We start from the raw sequence: 22,748 nt of genomic DNA, 5'->3' as shown, positions 1-22,748 counted from the left end.
GGGGACAAGGCCACCACCCAACAGAAATCACAGCTTTTTCTGAAACTGAAACATGAGACCTTGCAACTTGTATTTACATTCATTCATTTGTTCACTTATTCAACACATTTGTGGCAGGTCTGCACTGTGTCAGACGCTGTTCTAGGTGCTGAAAGTACAGCAGTGTCCCAAGTAGACACAGTGCCTGCCCTCATGGAGTTCTGATCTGGGGGACAGACAATAAGCAAGGAAACCAGAAAACAAAGGAATTGTTGGCAATAGAGACAGTGGATGGACTTGAGATTATTTTACAAGTAAGGAAGTAGATTTTGTGATGACCTGGCTGTAGTAGGTGATGGAAAAGGGGGGCATCAGGGATGACTGCCAGCTTTTGGGCTGAACACTAGGCTTCAGAGTATTTATGTCCTTATTATTATCCTTGGCCAGCAGGTCCAGGTTGGACTGGCAGGAAAGAAATCTACATATGTCCAATCCTTCCTAGGGCCCTTTCCCGGGCAGGTGATGTGCTTCTCAATCCTTCCACCATTTTGGATTTTTGTTTGCCAGGGTTAGGGGGAGGGGATTTATTTTGTATCCTGTATCTCCAAGAAGCTCTTTAGAGGCCCCTGAGGGGACCATTGGTCCTGGTCCCTGAGCTGCTGAAAAATTAACATGGGGCATCTAACACCTGCCTTTATCATCCTGCCAGACCCAGCCTGGAGCCCATTCAGCAGAACCGTGTGGCCTCTCACTTGCTCCTTGAGTTAACCTTCTTCCGGGAAAGTCTACTTAAAGAAGCTTACTCCTAACCCCAGGACCTGGGGGAGCAAGAAGACCAGCTACTAAAGGGCAGCTTTGATGTGGAGGATTGAGAAGGGGACCTGATTTGCTGGATCCTTCCAAAGCGGGTATCGTGTTGCCCCTCCTGAAGGACAGAACACCATCGAGGAGCCAGCTGGCATGTGGTCACCTCCAGGTGCATTGAGCCACCCAGAAAATACCTACTGAAAGCCTGTGCCCTAGAAGATTAGAGATTTCTATCACTGCCAACCTCCCCACTGGTTAGAAAAGGGAAGAGCTAGGTGGACAATGTCCCTAGATGTCCCAGGGGAGAGTGGGCCACTCTGCTTCCCTAGAGAGGAAGAGCAGAGGTGCTTGCCAGGGGAGAGAAGACACACTGGCAGCAGGGAGCGCTTCTTTCAACTTTATTTATGCAACAAGAATCCACCAAGCACCTGTGGTGTGTACCGGGTCCTGTTTCAGGCACCTGGATGCAGCAGTGAGGAGTTCTCACAAAACAGGATGCACTCGTGTTATTTATCTATACTTACAATGAACCTGGGTCTCTACTTTGGACTATGGCATAAATTAGTCACATTTGTGAGGACCCCAAAGCTCCATAAGAAGAATCAGCTTATCTTCCACGCACGTGAAACAATCAGTTTATTGGCTGCAGGGCTGGTGGTTGTCTTCTGAGAACAGCCATGAAAGGAGCTGTGATGAGCATAAACCCCAGTCTAGAGTGTAAATTCCTTAAAGGTTAGACCTGTCCTTATTTCTTCCCTTCCCTCCCATAGAGTCTAGTCCAGTACTGAGCGAATAGGAAGACTTGGTCAAGATCTGGGGGTTGGGGGATAGATTGCTCTCAGTGTCCTGCAGTGTTGGTATTATCCTTGGGTCACCGTCACCTGAGCCTCACTGTCCTCGGGTAGCGAATGACAAACATCTAATTGACTGTAGCTTTACCCAGGCCTTATCCCACAAAATCACTGAGAGGTAAAGGAAAAGATTCTAATATACATTTTCTGCTTTTAAAAATGAAGTTCTGATGATTAGCCCTTGGTCACTAGGATCCAGGACCTTTGGTCCTGTTACTGTGTTTCCTTATAAACTCAGACTCCCTAATTCTGACCCCAGCCCCTTACCTTAGCTGGATGATAAACCCAGGTTTGGCGTGAATGGTCCATTCACAGTGAGCATTCAGGGGGTAGCTCTCCAACAAAATCTGACCCTTTGGGACTCGTAGAACCTGGCCACATCCTAAGAAGAGAAGATTGGGGAATGAAAATTGGAGTCAACAGGCAAGAGATGGTAAAAGGTCTCAAAGCCTCTGAGCTCATCCCACATCCTTGGGAACAGAATGGAGAAAGATATTTCTATTTCTCAAGCACCTGGTAATGTGCTAGGCAATTGGCAGTGAATTGTTAATTCATTTAATCCACCCAACAGCTTGAGAAGAGAAGTAGTATCATTCCAGTTTTCCAGCTGGAAAAATAGATAACCAGAGATTAAATAAATAACTTGTCTAGCTACTAAGTGACAAAGCAGAGATTTAAACCTGAATGTAAAGTCCAAGCCACTCTCTCACCTGCCTCTCCAAGACTGCCACATGCCAGCCTGCTGCTGCCACCTTACCAGGCTCAGAAAGCAGGCCCTCCCCACAGCTCTACATGGGACACTGTGGCCTTTGTCCAGAGTCTAAATCTGCATAAGACCCTTTGGTCTGTGTTCCCTGCACATTCTCTACCCTACAAATATAACCCCAAAGCAACTCCTTCCTGACCCCCCTCCATCCATTTAGAAAATGTATGTATTAATTTGTTCTATGAGCAACTATGTGATAAGCACCTGCAGGGGGACATGAACTCCAACCATTTGGACTGGATTAGTGGTTTTCAATTTTTTTTCTACCTCCCAAGCCCCTTCTTTTTTTAGACAAACTCTTATGAAGACCACCAATTTAATTTTTAAAAGTGGATCCAAGAGGGGCTCCTGGTTGAAGCAGAAGCTGGGGCCCCAAGCCCTCCACTCTCACTATCACCTTGGTCTCCTGAGTTACCTCCAAGGAATCCCCAAGATTTGAAAACCACGGAACAGAGTCTTCATTAAATTATATCATATCTTCTAGTGTTAAGCAGAGATGTGTAAGATGCACCTTAGTTTTACAAAAGAGTTTGGGGGAAATGTCTTGAATTGGTGTTATAGAAAAAAAAGTTATCTGTGTCATGTAAATAAACTATATTTTCTACCATAGTTGGCAAACTATGATCCATGGGCCAAATCCGGCTTCCTGCCTGTTTTTTAAATAAAGTTTTATTGGAACAGAGCCACACCCATTTTTAATGCATTGTCTAAGGTCAGTTTCCAGCTATAATGGCAGAGTTGAGTAGCTGCAAAAAGAGACAGTAGAATCCACAGAAATGAAAATATTTACCATCTGCCCCTTTACAGAAAAAGTGTATTTAACCCTGTTTTACAAAGAACCCAGTTTGACCTCATAAATTCTGGACATGTGGTTATCTTCAGTAACCTCCCCAAATAAATTCTCATTGCTCAAAAGAAAAATATGAACATCAGTGGATGGTGCCTCATGGCAGGATAATGTTAGTAATATTTCTAGTGTTAGGAATACAGCCCAAACTCTGCTTTTGACAAGCTGTGAGGTCTGAAGTTTGTGACTTTTGCAAAACTGAGTGCTAGGCAGCATGAGTCATCTCATCATTAGGATGTTTATTGCTGCTGCCCGGCACCACATGGGAAACATCTTCCACCACTTTCCATGTGGGACTCTTGTCAGGGCCAGGCCTCCATTCTCTCTCTCTCTGCAATTCCAGCCTCCTCGCATCCATCCTTGTCTCCCAACTTTCCATTCTCCACATAGCAGCCAAAGCCACCCTTTAAATAAGTAAATTAGATCACATTACACTCTCGACTTGACCCTCCAAAGGCTGGCCACTGTGCCTCACCTTCCCACAGCATCCACGGCCCTGCCTCACGGACCGCCCAGCCCTGCCCTCTGCCCGGTTTCTACCACCACCCATCTGGTCTTCATGCAGCTCCAGCCACACGGCCTCCTTTCTGTCCCAGCTCCAAGCCTTGCACCCACTGCTCCCTTAACCTACAAGGTTCATCTTCTTCCACATCTCCTTCCTTTGGGAATTAAGCTCAACTGCTGCTTCTTCAAAGAGGACTTCCTGGACCACCCAGCTAAAATAGACCTTCATGTTTCTACAGTCACTGCCTTTTACTCGATTTTGTTTTCTTCATAACACACATCACTATCTGAAATTACCTAGCTTATTTGCTTACTCCCTTTGGTAGAGCTGGGACTTCTCTAGCTTGTACACCTAGAATGGAAACTGGCATATAACAGGTGCTCAATAAAGAGCTGTTGAATGAATGAATGAATGATGACATTGGGGCAGGCCAGGGACTGGCTAAAAGACTTACACAAATTCTCTTGCTTAATCCTCACAAGAAACCTGGGAGAACGATATTCATCTCCCCAGTCCCCAGACAGGAACACTAAGGATGGGAGAAGTGAGGTGACTTCCTCACAGCTGGGTGGCCAGGAAGTCGGAAGACTGCAGATGACTGTTCTAACTGCCGAGCAGTGGTTACGACGGGACTTCGGAGTCCCGCTGTCATGGGTTTGAGTCTCAGGCTTAGCTTCACGGGCTGCGTGGCCTTGGGCAAGTTTCTTCATCTCACAGAACCTCAGTAGACCTGAGCCAAATGGGAGTAAAACTAGCACTTACTTCATACGTTTTCTGAGACTTGAATCGGATTACTCACATGGAAAGGAGTTAACAGAAAACTCAGCAAACGTAGCTGTTGCTATTTGGTGGCAGAGCAGGGATTTGAACTTGGATCTGTCTAGCACCAAGGCTGGGTCTCTGCTAGTGCATTAAACTGTCGTAGGGTTTCCTGACCCAGCCTTCTCCCACTCCATTTTGAAGCAGCAGGATTTTTCCACCACCACCCGTCCCCGAAATACAATGAATCTCTGCCCCAGCCCCCTACTTTTGGAAGAGCACGTGCCTTCTTCCTGCATACCTCACACTCCTCATCGCCCCCATCCGCCCATCTGCTGCCCGGCTATGGAAGTGATACATTGGGTGTGAGAGACAAAAAAAGAAACCTTCCTGCACAGTCTCCGCCCCTCTGGGACTGGCAGCCTCCCAGCCACAAGGTGTTAAATCCCAGCTCCGCAGCAAACATCCTGCAGGGACCCCAAGTCGGAATCAGCAGCAGATGCCACCAGCCTGCTTCTGGTTTCTTCCCTGGAATCAGACAGCAGTGGCACTGCCCCCCCACCCTCCAGGTCCACGGGGAGCTGGTGCCCCTCCCCAGGCAGGTCTTCTTGGCAAGACCGCACAGGTCTTTGGCCAGCCCCAGGGTCTCGTGCGGCCTCCAGAGGGCCGGGAGCCCCACCCACCCCGGGGGGCTGGCCCCCGGCCACCTGAGATGCAAGACCACTTGTTCCTGGGGCCCAGGGGCCGTCCTTCAGAAGCAGCCAGGATTCCCAGCCACATGTGATGCCTCGGGCCCTCATGATGTTTTCCTTCCCACTCCAGAGGGGAGGGCAGAGTCGGTCCCAAGAGCGGGGACAAGCTCCAAACAGCCAGCGACAAAGAGGCCACTTCTCAGAGATGTGCTCTGGGGGGAGGGTACTGGGCACCGGGAAAAGGAGAAGGCGGTCTGCTCCCCCCTCACACCAAGCGACTCCCACCTCCACGTGGGCGTCCGAGTCCACGGGTCTGGGCGCGGGGCAGACTCACTGCACCCTCCGTCTAGGGCGGAACACTGAACACAGGTGAGCGTCCCCGCCAAGGAAGTACGGCTGGCCAACCAAGCAGGTGGTCCTGAGTCTGAAAAGACCAGAGAGGCAATGGCCCAGACGAAGTGCTCAGATTCCCTGACCATGTCTTGCTGCAGGGGAAGAGGGTGTGTGTATGTGTGCGTGTGTGTGTGTGCGCACGCATGTGTGTGTGCAGGGAATTTTGCCAGCCAAGCCAGACTGTCCCCTGGGACCTCAAATCCCGGACTCATCTCCAAGGCCGCCCCTCCCCCATCTTTCCCCATGGCTACAAACCCAGACAAGAGAGAGAGCTGGATAGACTCTGCCTCTACAGAGCTGAAAGGAAACCTTCATGAATTTCTAAACTAGAAAGAGAGCGGAAGGTTCCCAGCAAAAATGAACACCCCCAGCATTCAGACAAGTCTTGTTATCTCCAGCTGGGGGAGCAAGGAGGGAGGGTCAGGAGAGAGAGACAACATTCTTCTGAGAAGCAGTGCTTTTTTTATTCTTTAATCTTTCCTCTTGGGTGGGGGCGGGGGAAGGACTAAAGGAAGCATTCTGACCTAAAAAGCCATTTGCACTTTCCTTCCTCCTTCAAACGGCACTCAGGAGACAGGACTCACAATGGTTAAAGGGGCAGCCTGGAAGCCCGACCAGGTCGTAATCTCAGTTCAGATTTTCCAAGCTGTGTGACCCGAGACAAGTTCTCTAGATTTTCCAAGCCAAGGTTCCCTCATGTGGAAATAAGCATAATAGGAATACCTACTACCATGTTGTTGTTGTTGATACGTTCTTATTTGTTTGAGAATTAAAGGAGATAGATATTGTATGTAAAGCATTTAGCAAAGTGCCTGGTACACAGAACTCCTCAGTAAATGGCAGCTAATATTGTCGTGTCTCGAGTCTTGTCTGGATCTGAGACACAAATTTGGTACAAGGATCACAGGTGGGGCTTCCCTGGTGGCGCAGTGGTTGAGAGTCCGCCTGCCGATGCAGGGGACACGGGTTCGTGCCCCAGTCCGGGAAGATCCCACGTGCCGCGGAGTGGCTGGGCCTGTGAGCCATGGCCGCTGAGCCTGTGCGTCCGGAGCCTGTGCTCCGCAACGGGAGAGGCCACAACAGTGAGAGGCCCCCGTACCACAAAAAAAAAAAAAAAAAAAGAATCACAGGTGACAGCCCAGGTTCTGACCCACCGCTCCAGGGCTCCTAGGAGCCTCTTTAGATCATCGGCTGAAGCCCTAAAGCCTGTAGGCCCAGGAGCTCCGACAGTGATGGCAGAACAAAAGCCTGGATGAGGACATGGGAAGGACCAGGAGCCGGAAGGAAGCTCACATCTTCCATGTGATTTGGTTCATCCTACCCTGGCCTGCTAGGCCCTCAGACAGGCACTTGGAGTGAGGACCTCACGGGCCTCTCACATCAAGAGGCGGTTTCATATAGAGGATGAGAGACTGGGCCCTGGGGCCCAGCCTCTGAACTGGCTGGCATCTTGGCTTTGCCACTTACCGGCTGCATGACAGCAAGCAGGAAAGTTCCTCAGCCCCTCTGTGCCTCAATGCCCTCCCCTATAAAAGGCTGTGAGGAGGGTTAATGAGTTTGTACATGAAGGTACTTAGAACAATACCTGGTTCAAAATAAGTGCTAAGTGATGGCTTTTGTCAGGGGCTCAGGTCTTCATTAGATGTCCAGGAATGACTTCATGGCTCATCCTGTGAATTGGCCTATAATCCCAACCAATCTGACACTTTATAATGGTGGTTTAAATGTTTGTCTCCTCCATGACACAGTTCTGTGAGAGCAGGGACCTTGTCTGTCTTGCTCACACCTTTGTATGCATCGAGTAGGTGCTTAATTAATTGTTAACTGAATGAATGACTATGCCAGATTAAATCGAACATCTCCCTGCCCAATCAAACCATTTTTGAAGCCCCTCCCCCCATACCAATGGTCCTGAGAAGATAACCTCCTCATGGCCAGTGTATATTCTCTTGTCCCTTGGGAAGTTCTGTTTTATTATTCTTCCTCTCTGGCCCTACATTGACTTCCTTCCCAACAAAGAAAAAGCAAAAGAGCTCCCTTCAAGAAGGCTCTGGTTTAGTAATAATACCAATAGCAACTACCATTTATTGAGCACTTACTATATAACAGACTCCATGTTAAGGAATTTTATAGGCAGCACTTCAGTTAACCCTCACAAAAATCCTCTGAGGGGGGCACTATTGTTTTCCCCATTTTGTAAATGAGGAAACTGAGATTTACAAAGATTGGGTAACTTTGCCCAAAGTCACGAAGGAAGAAGTCACAGGAGAGATTAAAACCCAGGTCCTAATGGGTTCCAAGCCCAGCTGTTAACTACCACATAATACCATCCCCAATTTGTTCCTAATTGGGCATTGTTCCTTTCCTGGAAGTGTCAGGACACAAAAGCCCAGAGGAAGATGAGCCAGTTTTCAGTAACTCCACCCAGGTGACTCTATGCTCTCCCAGGAAGACGGCTCCTTAAATCAGTAAATCAGTCACACACAGATTTGTGAGCCTTTTCTCTCCCTCCCGCTCTCCCCGCTTCCTTCTTTCCTTCCCTCCTTTCCTCCCTCCCTCTCTCCCTCTCCCTCCTTCTCTCTTCCCTTCCTGTCTCCCTCTCTCCCTCTCTCTCTCTTTCTCATTTGCTCTTGATCATTCCTGGTTATGGCTCAAGGACCAGCCTGATATTCCAGCCCCACAAACATTTTTGGTCGCGGCTGATGGCCAGTTCCTCTCCTCCTCTGCTTCTATCTATAATATAACTAAGGAAAGAAAAAGGTGTTAAGGGCCTATAATCTCTCCCCATAAATCCTCTCTCATCTAGGTTGCTTTCCTAACCTTCTTACCTCCCCTAGATCCCTTGGGGCCCGAAGGGTTGGCATCACTTCAGTGCAACCTAGAAGCATGGCATCCGGGTGGCTCTCGGGCCCTCTCACGCTCATCTCATTTGGTGGCTTAGGAACTTGGTCTGAAGGCCAAGTTAAATAAACTTCACTCTGGAAGTCAGCAGAGTGGTTCCACTTAAGAACTCAACTTTCCTGTTTAAGAAGCTTTGAAAGGAAGCCTTGATTTTGACTTTAGAGATCAGTGTCTCCCATGGCCAGCACCAGATCACAGTTCCTAAATACCATTCCCCACAAAAGGAACCAGGATTCGTGGAGACATGGCTGGTTCCAGGACCTGTATGTAAACAGTCAAGGTGAACTTGAAACATGTTGGGAGAGGGTGTGGGGTTACGGTGGCCAAGAAGCAAGGAAGTGCTCAGAGAATGATGTGAAGAAGTGGGCTTAAAGGGTCTTCGGTGGCCAATTCTGGGACAATTTGAGCATTAAAAAATGATGGTAAAAAAAAAAAATGATGGTAGCGCTATGAAACGTGGAAAAAAAAGAAAATTCATGAATCCATAGTGCAGAAGAAGAGAGAGCAGGCCAAAATGTGGGAAAATTATAATAATGGGTAAATCCAGGTAAAGGATGAATGAAGTATTCTTTCAACTTTCTGTGTATTTAAAACTTTTCAAAATAGAAAGTTGGAGAAAGGAGGAATCAGCTTCTTAACCTGAATATTCTGAGATTACTAAACCAACATTTCCTGGCCAGGAAGATGTGAAGAAAGTTGTCTCCTGGGCTCAGTAACCTCCAGCCCTTCTCCAATTCTCTTGGTTAATGGAACCTGTCAATGGTTATGAATCAATCAATCACCTAATGGATTTTAAGACTCTAAGTAGTTAGGTTAATACCAACTGCGACAAGCATTGTCAAGGACAGTGAGCAAATAAAGGTGCTACCACGACTGCTCAGTACTGAATGCTCTATAACTCAAATATAAATGACGCGGATACTTTCTGGCATTTGCACTCCTCTTTCCTTCTAAGGTTCTATATGGCACTCAGGAAAAAATGCCAGGGCTCTACAATGGTGCTCAGCAGGAAGCCTTCCTCCTCCAGGATTAAAGGGCCTGAAAGGATCGCTTGGGCGCCATCTACTGGGTAAATGCTTGCACTGCCACCTGGCTCCTGCACTGTGCCCGAGCTGTGCACAGACCACCCAAGTGCTCAGCTGTCCCTTAACAGAGGCAGGCAGCATGCTGCCCAGCACTGAGCAGGCATTCAACAAATACTGAAATGAATTACTTCCTCATGAATTCCCTTCACATTTATTTAGTGCCAGTATGAGCTGTAGGTGATAAGAACCTAATAACATCATATTGATGTCTTCTTAGGGTCAAGCCCTGTTTCCACGAATGTACTGTAAACTCACGGAGGGTTCATTGTATTGCCTGGTGACCAGCCCAGTGATCCATAAGAAATGCTTCCTTCGTGTATGTGGCTGTGATCAGATAATATCCATAACTGGGTGGAATGAGGACAGTGATCAGGTAGCATACACTGTATGGAATGAGGCTTTCAGAACAAACATCACGGAATTGAACAAGCATAACTGAACCAACAAAGAATGAGATAGGAGTATGACCATTACTTTGTTTGTTTCATAGCACTGACCACACTCTTATTTTGTTTTGGTTTTTGTTTTGTTTTGGTTTGTTTTTTGGTCTCTCCTCTCTAATTTTCAAGCTCTAAGATGGCAGTGACTACATCTGTCTTGCTCATCATTGCACCTGGAAGCATCCATTCAAGAAATATTTTTTGAAGGGTTATGGGTAGATTTATTCATTAAACCTTTTTTTAATGAATGGGGGCATGTGTGCTCCGCTTTGCCTGCCTAGTGGTGATGACCAGTTGCCCTGAGCCAGTTCTGCTGTCCTTGAGAAGGCTTTGATCCTACACATGGCCACCATCACTAATCCAACCAATCAGACTCCATACACAGTCAGCTCTTACACTGAGGCTAAACCCAGGACTCAACTAATAGGTACCATTTGGAAAGACACACCTACAGGATTTCTTGGGGCAAATGCAGTCCTTCTGTCTTTGACCTCCTGCATGCAAATATTCTTCCCCTTCTCTGCCTTGTCCGCTAAACAAACCCACTTACTCACACAGAGTGTTTAGAGTATTGTTTAGGAAATATTTGTACCCTTCCCCTTGGGATGGAATATACTTTCATACTTGACTGATTTGGGGATTAGCCATGTGACTTCCTTGGAATATGAGTGAACGTGATGTGAGCAGAGGCCTTAAATTTGGCTGTGTGTTTGGCTTGGCCTCTTGTGCTTCTGTGACCCACTCTGAGAAGACCACACCCCAAAGTTGCCCCTTTGGTCTGAGCCCTGAACCCTAGAGTTCAACCCAGGCCAACCCAGCTGAAACCAGTTAAACCCCAGCCAACTCACAGACCCAGGATAGAGAAAAATACACATCTGTCCTTTTGAGGTTGTTTGTTACACAGCAAAAACTGACTAATCTATATGAACACATTATCACCACCACCCCTGAAAGCTTCAACTTAGAAATTCTGTTCTCTGACCACAATACCTCTTCCATCTACATGTTCCATTGCTTTATTATCACTAAGCCTGCTTTTCCATCTCATTGAGACCTCCAGTCCCTATTCTCTTTACCCGCTTCTTTTTGGTTTCATGTCCTACCTAACCCGGACCCCTGGACAATCATGTCTCAGCCAACTCTTGGATAAACCAAGTGACTGCTTTTATTCATCTCTGCTACCATGCTGCTAGAGAGCATCATCCACCTGTCCTGGCTGCGTCACCTACACAGGAGTTCCAGCTTCAACTGGGTCCTCAGCCTTGCTTGGACATGCTTTAAATTGTCACTAGCTGGTGCATTTCCTCATTCATCACGTGGCTGTCCCAAAACTTTGGTACTCTCAAGCCTCAGCTTCCCTTCTACTCTGCTATCATTAGAGACTTCATATCCTGCTTTGCAGAGAAAACAGAGCTATTAGGAAGAACTCACCACTGGGAGGTAGGTGAGTACTGTAGTTGAGAATAAGGGGTCTGAAATCACATAGACTTAGGTATCTTCCTCACCCTTTGCCCTAGACTCTTGCATTTTGCAACAGGTTTGATCAAGCGAAGAACACCAATAGCACTCCATCCTCTATTTCTGCAGACTGGAAATATCATTCATCAGAGTAAAATTACTTAGACTCTAAGACCATCCTGACTGCTCCTGATTCAAATAGGAAACATGTAAAATAGGCTTAACGAAATAATGACAGTTTGTACATTGCTCCAGATCCTGACTCTCAGTTGCTGCAGAGGGGAATCTTAAACTGAGACAGGTTAGATTTCCACTCCATTTTCAAAGGATTATTGACCCAGAGGGGGACACTAATAAAGATTTAGTAATTCTTGGAGATCAAGCAGAACCCAGAAATAATCCCTTTCCTGGGACAAGTGGCATGCTGACAATTTGATGTGGGTTCTAGGAACTTAACTCAGGATTCAAGAAGGTTTCCATAGAAATTCATATGTTAAATGCACTACAGACTTAGCATTTTTGAAGCCTTATTTACTGCTTGCTGACCAATGACAACATGCAATTCCTTCTCAGTGGACATGAGGCATGCTCTGTGCAGAATGCATTGACTTCATTTACGAGAGAGGGGAAGATTTAAGAACAGACAGAAACCTCCTGTGGTCAATTCCAAACAGAAGTCCACAATCCACACCTAACAGATGGAAACACATCTTTGTTTTTTACAGTCTTACCTAGAAAGCCCTCTGGCCACAAACTTTCCAGAACTCAGAGTCCAATAAGATAAACCTTAGTCCATGGCAAAGCTGAGACTTGAAAGGAGCACACACTAGAGATGGAGCTATGTCAGGGTCTACTCACGCATGCAGTCTCCTCCGTACCAGCCCGCGTGGCACTCTGCACAGTAGATGCCCTTCACGTAGAAGTCGTCCAGAGTCCCCCCCCACGAGCCGTTTCGGCACGTCTTGCAGTTTTCAAAGATGGTACAACCTGAAAATTTTCCAAGCAGAAGGGTGTTAGATTAAGCACATGCAGGTTCTAATCGGCTGCACGGGAGAGAAACTATGGACCTTCCCAGGACCTTGTCTCAACTGAGGGCATCTGGACCTAGAAAGGTGCCAAAGCCCTTAGGAAAAAATGCTCATTCCTAGGAAGACGCTAGAGGCACCAGAATTCAGACTGAGGAGTTTAGGAGGGTGGTTTGAACCATCTTCCTAGTTAGTGGCTGATGGCTTTTTTTTTTTAAATTCCATTTCTGGTCATAATTATGAACTTTAAGTTTCAATAAAACACAATGCTATTTAAAATTATTTTGTAATCACTATGTTTCATAAAGCAAATAACATTGATGAAAATACCTCCAAATTTAAGACTAATTGATGGCAAATGCCTATTACTATATGAAAACCCAATCTAAATTACACTGTTGTTTGTACTGAAGGAAAACCCTCTTGCTGGTTGTAAATGTTTCACGTTTTACAAGGGTGCTATATCTCACGTAACATCAGTAAACTGAAAAGTATATCAAAAGTAACCTGAAAAGACATCAAAAATATTTAGTAATAAGCTTCTAGACTGATTGCACATTTTGGTTCTAACGCATTAGTTTTAAAGAAGTCTACATGGAGATAATTCACATACCATAAAATTCCCTCTTTTAAAGTGTACAATTCAGTGGGTTCTAGCATACCCCAGAGTTGCATAACCATCACTATCATCTAACTTCAGAACATTTCATCACCTTCCCCACAAAAGAGCCCATACTCAATAGCAGTCACTCCCCATTCGCCAGTTCCCACCCCCGGCCCGAATCCCTGGCAACCAGTAATCTACCAGTCATTTCATATGAATGGAATCATACAATATATGGCCTTTTGTGTCCGGCTTGTTTCATTTGTGGCTGATGTTTTAATGCAAAATGAAATAACCTGTAGTAAAAGGTAGAATCCATCAATACAGGGTATTTTTTCTCATTATAAAAATATTACATGTTTATTATGGAATATTTAGAAAATTCAGAGAAGCAAAAAGAATTCAATTAAAAACACCAAAAATTCCATCGCCCAGAGAAAATGATCAGTAATTCTCTCTATATATATGAACACATTTTTTTAAAATTAGGCTTATACTATATACTGTACATTCTGTTTTCAATAACTTACCTTTTAATTTAATAATAGATAGTAACCATCTTCCCATTCCATTAAATATTCTTCTATGGTATATTCTTTTTTTTTTTTTTTTTTTTTTTCCAGTACACGGGCCTCTCACTGCTGTGGCCTCTCCCGTTGCGGAGCACAGGCTCCGGACGCGCAGGCTCAGCGGCCATGGCTCACGGGACCAGCCGCTCCACGGCATGTGGGATCTTCCCGGACCTGGGCATGAACCCGTGTCCCCTGCATCAGCAGGCGGACTCTCAACCACTGCGCCACCAGGGAAGCCCTATGGCATATTCTTCTATAACCAGAGTGTGCCATCAGAAACAACCTTAATGCCTAATAATGGGCTCACCCTGGAAGGTGTCAGGCTCCCCCCAACCAGCAGTCCACACCAGAGAGGGTTGAGCAGACCCTAGTCAAAGGTTATTTTTAAAACATGGTCTCCTGAGGGGTGGGGGACAGTGAGGAAAGGTAGAGATAATCCAATCCCACTTATTAAAACGGAGCGCTAAGTTCTGGCGCCTCCATTGTCCAGCTGTGTGTCCTTGAGCAAATTGCTTAAGCTCTCTGTACCTCAATGTCCTCATCTGTAAACCCAGGGTTAAAAACTGTGCCTACCTCATAAAGTTGTTTTATAAATTAAATTCACACCCGTAAAGGGCCTGGCACGTAGCAAGTACCCACAAAACATGAACTATTTTTATTATTCTGCATTCCCATACCTCCTCTTGGCTTATCCCCACCATAGCATATAGCATGCTCAATTTTAACTGCCTACTGCCTGTTTTCCTGTACAGACTGAAGTCAGGGACTGCACCATGTTCAACATTATATCCCCCCCGCTTAATACAGTATCTGGCACATAATAAGTGTTCCAGAAATATTATTATTTGAGATTTGAGCGAATAAATAACTGGATAGATGGATGGTTGAATGGATGAATAATCCAGGCTTCTGAGCTGTTCAAGATAACCAGCATTTCCTTGAGCTAAGAGCATACTTTTTTGCTTTTGGCTAAAATTAGGTTTTCATTGGCCTGTAGTATATATATGCAGTATATATATGTGTGATTTCTGTAGGAGAGAGACTTGTAGCTCTCTCTCTGCACACCATCCTGACTTTGCTTCCCTCTCCCAGGGTCTCTTCCAACCAGAAAAGAATTGCTAATATGAATCATCAAATTTCATATGGCCCATAACTGGGTCCCAGTGGTCCTTTAAAAGACTGCTTTAAAAGATGGTCTTTTAAAGGCCATCTTCGCCCATGTGCCACATTCCCGTCCGATTTCCTACCCACTGTGCCACCAAGGAGGCCAATGGACTCAGAGTCTGCCCTCTACGACTCTGCCAGCTCTCAGCACAGTAACATCCGGGCCATTAGTTGCAAGCCACAAAAACCAGCCTGGTCATTAAGATGAACAAGGCTGTGTTAAAAGGACGCTAAGTAGCTCACGGTATTGCCAGAAGAGTTAGAGGACCGAGGTCCAAGCTACACAGCATAGAAACGCACGAAAATACACAGCCACCTTGCTCCATTGAGGGCCCCAGTGCCACTGGCCACTGCTGGATGTCAGCACTGCCATCCCCACCACCATGCCCCTGGACATCGATCCTCATGCAATTACTGCCATCACAAGAGAAAGAATCGTTGTCCAGCATAATGATAGAAATTCTTAAACCAGGCTGAGATCCCATTTCGCACCTTTGAGACTAACAAAATTCCAAAACAACACACTCTGTCACAAGACTTCGGGAAAACGGTACTCTCATGTACTGTGTGAATGCTGTGAATGCCAATGCATGGAGGAGAATTTGGCAAAGACTGGCAAAATGACATATGCACCTCCCTTTGATGCAGCAATTCTTCTTCCGGGAATGTACCCCAAAGATATGCTGCAAAAATACTAGCTGATGTATGCCTGAGGCTATTCACTATAGTAGTATTTATAACAGCAAAAAGCTAGAAACAACCCAAATACTCATGAACTATGGTAATCCACGTGATGTAGTTATATGCAACTGTAAAAAGAAATGGAAAAAAAAACCCAGCTTTATTACTGTCAGTGAGTGATCTCTAGCATATATTGTTAAGAGAAAAAAGCAAGGCAGTTAGCAGTGTTTATGGCATGCTGTCTTTTGTGCAAGAAGGGGAAAGATACAGAAATGCACACACATATTTTCTTGTATCATCAAATATAGAAAACAGATAGAAACAATAAACCTAACTACACATCAAGTAGACGGTATAACACCACAGACAAAAGAACTACATCAATTGGCTTTAAAACATAGTATTTTGACTCTATATACTTATGAGATATATTCTAAGGTGAATAAAAATCACTATCATCAATGGTCTTATTACTAATACCAATAGTGCTATTGTTGTTTTGTATAATTATAAGATAAAGCAAGTAAGTGATTAGGTTAATATTAACAGGAAACAGGATTTTCACCATGAGAGAAAAGACATACAAATATAAAATCAAAGAAGTTAATTAACAACCTTGGAATATTACATTTGAACTTGAGTAGCAGCAAAAATTCATTTTAAAAAATACATGTTTCCCAGCTCCATCCACTTAAGAAAACATACAAACAAAACCTTGTAACAATGACAGTCCAATAGCAAGGAACACCTCAGGTGACCAGATCATGATCTCAGACCAAAGTTCTTTTGAGAAGTGGCTGATTCCAGATCTGGGGCAGAAAATATATAATAAGAAGAGGCTAAAATGTCTTGTCATGTGAGAAATCAAGAAGTCTTCAAAAACAGTGTGGTCATGTCAGAAGAACACAGAAAGACATAAAGGGGCACCCAGTGTTATGAGTTGTGTGCATTAAAATAAATAATGACTGAAATGGATTAAATCACATCAATAAATAAAAATGCCTGCGTTCATAATGACACACACACACAGAGAAACCTCTTTGATCACCAGTAGGGACTGCTAGGACACCAATTCACTACTTTTGAAAATCTTTTTTTCTAAAAAAGCCTTTCTCTAGCCTCTCCTTTCAGGGCAACCAGATGGTTGGTATGGGACAGTTCTTCACTACTCAGTTTGAAAGATCGTTCCTAGCACCATTCGATGTGGTCATATTGGGTGCCTCCGTATGATGTAATAAGATGTTGGGTGCAGGCGTGGCAGACGTTGATGCCCTTCTATATGATGCAATAGGAAGCACACAGCACTGCCTATGAAGGTCTCTTATTTATTCCACGACCTCATGCCAGCTCATTAAATCAAAGCCCCACCCTCATAACAACAGTAATCGCTAGGCTTTTGAAAATATTGAAAATTGTTCAAAGACTTCAGCATCCCTGTCAAGGACCCCTAGTCAGGAGACCCTGGCTTAGCTGTCAAAATTTCCTTAGAAAATTTGGAGGCACTACTCAACTATTTCCCTACAAACCATTCTCACCATCAGGGAATTGGAACAGTGGGTTTCTTTTCTGGATCAAATGTGCAAAGGTTATATTGAGGTCACTTCTATTTTATTTATTTATTTATTTATATTTATTATTATTATTTTTTTTTGCGGTACGCAGGCCTCTCACTGTTGTGGCCTCTCCCTTTGCGGAGCACAGGCTCCGGACGCACAGGCTCAGCGGCCGTGGCTCACGGGCCCAGCCGCTCCGCAGCATGTGGGGTCTTCCCAGACCAGGGCACGAACTCGTGTCCCCTGCATCGGCAGGCGGACTCTCAACCACTGCGCCACCAGGGAAGCCCTGAGTTCACTTCTATTTTAAAGCTCCGCATTACTCTCTTCCAAGAAGGAAGATGGTTTAGATGTAACACCTGTATACTTAAGCCCTGTTTTCTCTCCTCTTCTATAGCTTTCCTCAAAAGAGAGTTCCTGGTAATAATGAGCAACATTCTCTGTGTTTGTAAAATAAGGGGAGAGGAAGAAATAAGAGAAGTTCCCAAGGCACATATTTGACATCCTTTTAGTCTTCAGTCTGAGGAAAGTATATTTAAAATTCTCTACCTCCTCCTTTTGATCAGGCCTGGAAGAGAAAAGGTCAGATTCCCCTGGAAAAAGTCAGATTTACGAGGCAGCAGATATGAAAGCACTAAGAAAACATTCAGTGAGTCGCTAATCACACTGGAAATACCTTAAGAGTGAAGCTCAGTGTCCACACTGCTCCAGGCAGACAGGCACTTCAGTGAAGAAGGCCAATCACTGCCCCCTCTATGGTGGGGGCCAGGGAATTGGAGGTTTGGGAGAAGGCAGGTCCAGCCTGATGTAAAGGCAAAGGAATAGGCACCATGACCTGGGAAGGTCCCATCTCACCCTAGGATGCTCTCATATTACTGCGACCACCGCCCAAATGTCTAACTCAGGGCCGGAGCATCATCCTCGACTTCTGCTCTTCCCTTCACTTCCCCATCCTACCAATCCCAAATTGTCATCAACTCCACTCCCTAATCTCTCTTACATCCCTCCACCTCTCTCCATCCATAGGGCTTCTATTCATCAAGGTCTCCAGTATTCCTCCCCTGCCTCCAATCGTGGCCTTCTCCCAATCCTTTCTCCACACTGCATTTGAAGAGAAAATCAGCTTTTACCTTTTTAATGAAAAGATCTCCAATGTTACCAAATATCTTCAGGATATAGCCTAAACATCACAGTACAGCCTCCAAAGCCCTTTGGCTTGGAGCCCCCTGTTCTCTCCTTCAGATTGTTCTCTCAATCTTTTGTCTATCTCTTTCTGTTTCTTATCACACACACACACACACACACACACACACACACACACACACACACACACACACCCCTCCAGGCAGACTGAGCTACTTGCAATTCCCTAAACTCCATGCTTTCTCCTGCCACAGGGCCTTATCACATGCTATGCTCTATGGCCTGACCTCTCGACTGGCTCCCCTTCATGCTTTTCAGTTTGCTGCTTCCATCTTCAGCACACATATCACCTCCTCTAATAAGTCATCCACCCACATCCGCATCCAGGCTCCCATGGTACCCATGCTTCTCTGTCACAGCACCTGCCAGGCTGCATTATAGCCACCTGTTTACTCCTCCATCTCGCCCACTAAGCTGTAAGCTCTGGAAATGCCAGGAATGTGTCTTTTTAAAAATCACTGTATTCCCACTACCTGTCATGGTATAAAGGAGCTGCTCAGTCTATTTGTTAAATGAATGACTAAGTAGATAAGTCTACAGCTTTATAAGCTTAACACTGAAAAGGGTACTAACTCCTCCAATTCCTTTGCCTGTAGTTAGAGTGGGTTGAACTATGCCACTTTTAATCATCATGGCATCACAGCCTCCTGATGTCTACCTGGCAGAATTCAAGTGTTCGGCGTGCTCCTATTACTGACCTCAGAAAACATGAAGGCAACCTGAGGTCTCCCATTGTGCACTCACCTGGGTGAATCAGGCAGGAGTCACATTCATTCTCCTCGTTCCTGCAGCAAGGGATGGTATAACCCACCACTTCTTTCTTTCCAGGGCAGGAACACTTAACCTGATCGTATTCACAACACTCCCGACACATTATGTTCCACTCAGCTCCGGGGCAGCCTTCATTAATGACCATGTACTCTGAAACAGAAACCAGAAGGTGAGATGGAGGGTCTGGCAGGAACAGGTAAGACCCATAAGTACCTTACTGCCAAGAAGCAACCTTGCCCTACAAACGTGTCACCCTGCCTGAAGGATGTTCAAAACCAGCCAGTGGGGCTTTCCTGGTGGCGCAGTGGTTGAGAGTCCGCCTGCCGGTGCAGGGGACACGGGTTCGTGCCCCGGTCTGGGAAGACCCCACATGCTGCGGAGCGGCTGGGCCTGTGAGCCATGGCTGCTAAGCCTGCGCGTCCGGAGCCTGTGCTCCGCAAAGGGAGAGGCCACAACAGTGAGAGGCCCGCGTACGGCAAAAAAAAAAAAAAAAAAAAAAAAAAATCCACTGGGGCACAGATGAAATTTTTTAAAACTGCTATTCATTTTTATTTTTTAATCAAAAAAAGAAATCATGTTTTATCAACATATAATCTAAGTGGATTGATACACATACACATAAATAACTTATAAACAAGCATACATTTCCTGAGTGTCTGTGCTAATTTCTGTTTTTGCCGGGGCACATCAGGCCAAGGCTTACAGCTACACAGGTTGTGCACTGTGCAATTCCAGAAGGAACCATTAAACTGCACAACTGTAAAGTGCAGCCCAGGCACCTGGGCCATCAAAAAAGTTTGGTGACCACTTTCTAGACTAGGTCTATCAAGTGCAAGGCTGAATGCCAAGTAGGAACCACATCATTTCCTCCAAACCTGGCTCCTCGATTTTGCAACATGCCATTTTTACGGTATCTTCAAAGCTAAAACCAACAGAAAAGACAAAAGCCATCTTAATTAGTATGTTTGGGAGAATTTCAACGTTTTACAAGAGTGAACTCATTGGCAGAACTTCATTCAGTCCCTAAAAACAACTGAGCATTCTTTCCCATGAGAAAAAAAGTATTCCTTTCTGGGTGGAATTTCTTTCTGTCTGTCTTTTTAAAAATATACCTTAGGTAATGAAAAAGAAAAATCATTTGGCAAAAACTATAAAAGGAATCAGTCGGAGGCTGCCCAGAGGAATCCAGGCTAAGAAACAGACCTAGCTTTGATTTGCTCTTCTCCCTGCCCCAACTCTCTATTCCTAAAAATTTTGCACAAAGATGACGATTGAAGCAGAAATAGGTCAGATATTTGAGGAAGAAAATGAATCAGGCTTCCCTAAAAACCCCAGGGAGGGATCCCCAACATGCCTTGTAGGCCCATATAAACCAACCCTAATATCTGCGGTGGCTTCTAACCTCTTGAATTTCATAGTTTACTTTTCTGTTTTCCTCCCCTAAATTTGGAAGCCTGACACAGAACTGTTCATTCTCAATTTGCCAAGTCGACCAATGTAAAGAAACTCTCACCATCTTCTCTCAGCCTTCTGTCATAAGAACATTCTAGCATCATAGAAAGGAACCACTTGCATAATAAGGGACAGTTCCTTAGATTGAATACATGTAGTTTTATGAAAAAATTCCTCTTTTCTTTTCTACAAACATTGGTGGGGCAGCAAAGATCCTCACACTGGCATTTGGGAACAACCAGCATAGACCACCATGATATTGTCACTACTGAGATTTTGTTTCCCATTCTATTCTGTGAGCCCCTCCAGGACAGACACCAGGACTTACTTAGCTGAGCTTCTCATGTTTCTAACTTGGCTGGATGAGATGAATAACTTCTAAAATCTAGAAGCGAGGACTTCCCTGGTGGTGCACTGGTTAAGAATCCGCCTGCCAACGCAGGGGACACGGGTTTGATCCCTGGTCCGGGAAGATCCCACATGCCGCAGAGCGACTAAGTCCGTGTACCACAACTACTGAGCCTGCATTCTAGAGCCTGAGGGCCAGAACTACTGAGCCCACACGCCACAACTACTGAAGCACGTGCACCTAGAGCCCGCACTCCGCAACAAGAGAAGCCACTGCAATGAGAAGCCCATGCACCGCAACGAAGAGTAGCCCCCGCTCACAACAACTAGAGAAAGCCTGCACCGAGCAACAGACCCAATGCAGCCAAAAACAAATAAATAAATGTATTTTTAAAAAATCTAGAAGAGAACTTAATGGTTAAGAGTAAAAGAAAGTAGAAGAAAACATAGGAGTAAATCTCCATGATCTTAGATTGGTTATGATCTTGGATTTAGATGTGACACCAAAAATGACAAAAGAAAAACAGATAAATTGGATTCATCAAAATTAAAAACTTTTGTGCAACAAAGGAAAGTGAAAGGACAACCTACAAAATGGGGGGAAATTTTGCAAATCATATGTCTGATAAGGATTTAATATCCAGAATATGTAAACGACCCCTACAACTCAACCACAAAAAGACAAACAGCCCAATTTTAAAAAGGGCAAATGACATGAACTGACACTTCTCCAAAGAAGATATACAAACGGCCAATAAACACATGAAAAGATGCTCAGCATCACAAGTCATTAGAGAATTGAAAATCAAAGCCACAACAAGACAACACCTTACACGTACTAGGATGGCTATAATCCAAAAAAAGAAGAAAAAAAAAAAGGAAAATAACAAGTATTGACAAAGATGTAGAGAAACTGGAGCCCTTGTATATTGCTCAGGGGAATGTAAAATGAGGCAACTTCTGTAGAAACCAGTTTGGCAGTTCCTTCAAAAGCTAAACATTGCATTATTTTATGACCCAGCAATTCTACTCCCAAGCATATACCCCAAAAATCAAAAACAGAAACTCAAACAGATACTTATATACCAGTGCTCACTTCAGCATTATTCACAGCAGCCAAAAGGTAGAAACAACCCAAATGTCCATCAAGAGACGAGTGAATAAGCAAAACATGGTATATGCATAAAATATTATTCTGAATGTGGAATATTATTCAGCCATGGAAAAGAACACGATGCTGATACCAATTACAGTATGGATGAACCTTGCAAACATGCTAAGTAAAAGAAGCCAGACACAGAAGGACAAATATTGTGCCACTGAACTGTATACTTAAAATGACTAATGTAGAAAATTTTATGTTATTTTTATCATATTTTTTTAATATTAAAAAACTAGTGAGAGGAAAAAAAGTGTTTAAAGGCTTAAGCATTGGAGTCAGACAGACCTGGGTTTGGAATCCCACCTTTGCTACTTACTGGGTATATGACCTTGGCTAAGTTACTTTACTCACTCAGTCTCAGTTTATCATCCAATGAAATGAGTACATTTTATCTAACTCAGAAGCCAGCTGAAAGGACTAGATAAGATTATGTATATAAAGAGCTTAACACAGTGCCCAGTATATAATGAACATTCGATAACTAGTAGCTTAAGAAGAAAAACACTATTGACATCCATATTTCTCAAGGATCTAAGTTTTTGAATGTACCACATATCAACTCCTTACATAAAATGCTCATGTTGGGACTTTCCTGGTGGCGCAGTGGTTAAGAAGACTCCACACTCCCAATGCAGGGGGCCTGGGTTCGATCCCTGGTCGGGGAATTAGATCCCACATGCACACTGCAACTAAGACTTCACATGCCACAACTAAGGAGCCAGCGAGCTGT

General features: G+C 44.7%; 1 protein-coding gene across 3 annotated transcripts in view; it reads right to left on the bottom strand.

Annotated features, from left to right (window-relative positions):
- Positions 1–22,748, bottom strand: part of PAMR1 (peptidase domain containing associated with muscle regeneration 1) — a gene marked incomplete at both ends in the record, with an annotated part of 72,633 nt that overhangs the window by 30,780 nt on the left and 19,105 nt on the right. For 2 of the 3 annotated variants that reach the window (XM_079708205.1, XM_079708206.1), the window contains 3 exons: positions 1,905–2,019; positions 12,342–12,470; positions 19,030–19,206. In XM_079708205.1, coding sequence (XP_079564331.1) covers positions 1,905–2,019; positions 12,342–12,470; positions 19,030–19,206 — 421 coding nt within the window. The remainder of the gene's footprint in view (positions 1–1,904; positions 2,020–12,341; positions 12,471–19,029; positions 19,207–22,748) is intronic. The other variant, XM_079708207.1, reaches the window with a different exon arrangement.

The sequence above is a fragment of the Hyperoodon ampullatus genome (assembly GCF_949752795.1).
Source record: "Hyperoodon ampullatus genome assembly, chromosome: 7".
Taxonomy (NCBI): Eukaryota; Metazoa; Chordata; class Mammalia; order Artiodactyla; family Ziphiidae; genus Hyperoodon; species Hyperoodon ampullatus.
This window is presented reverse-complemented; position numbering and strand designations above follow the sequence as displayed.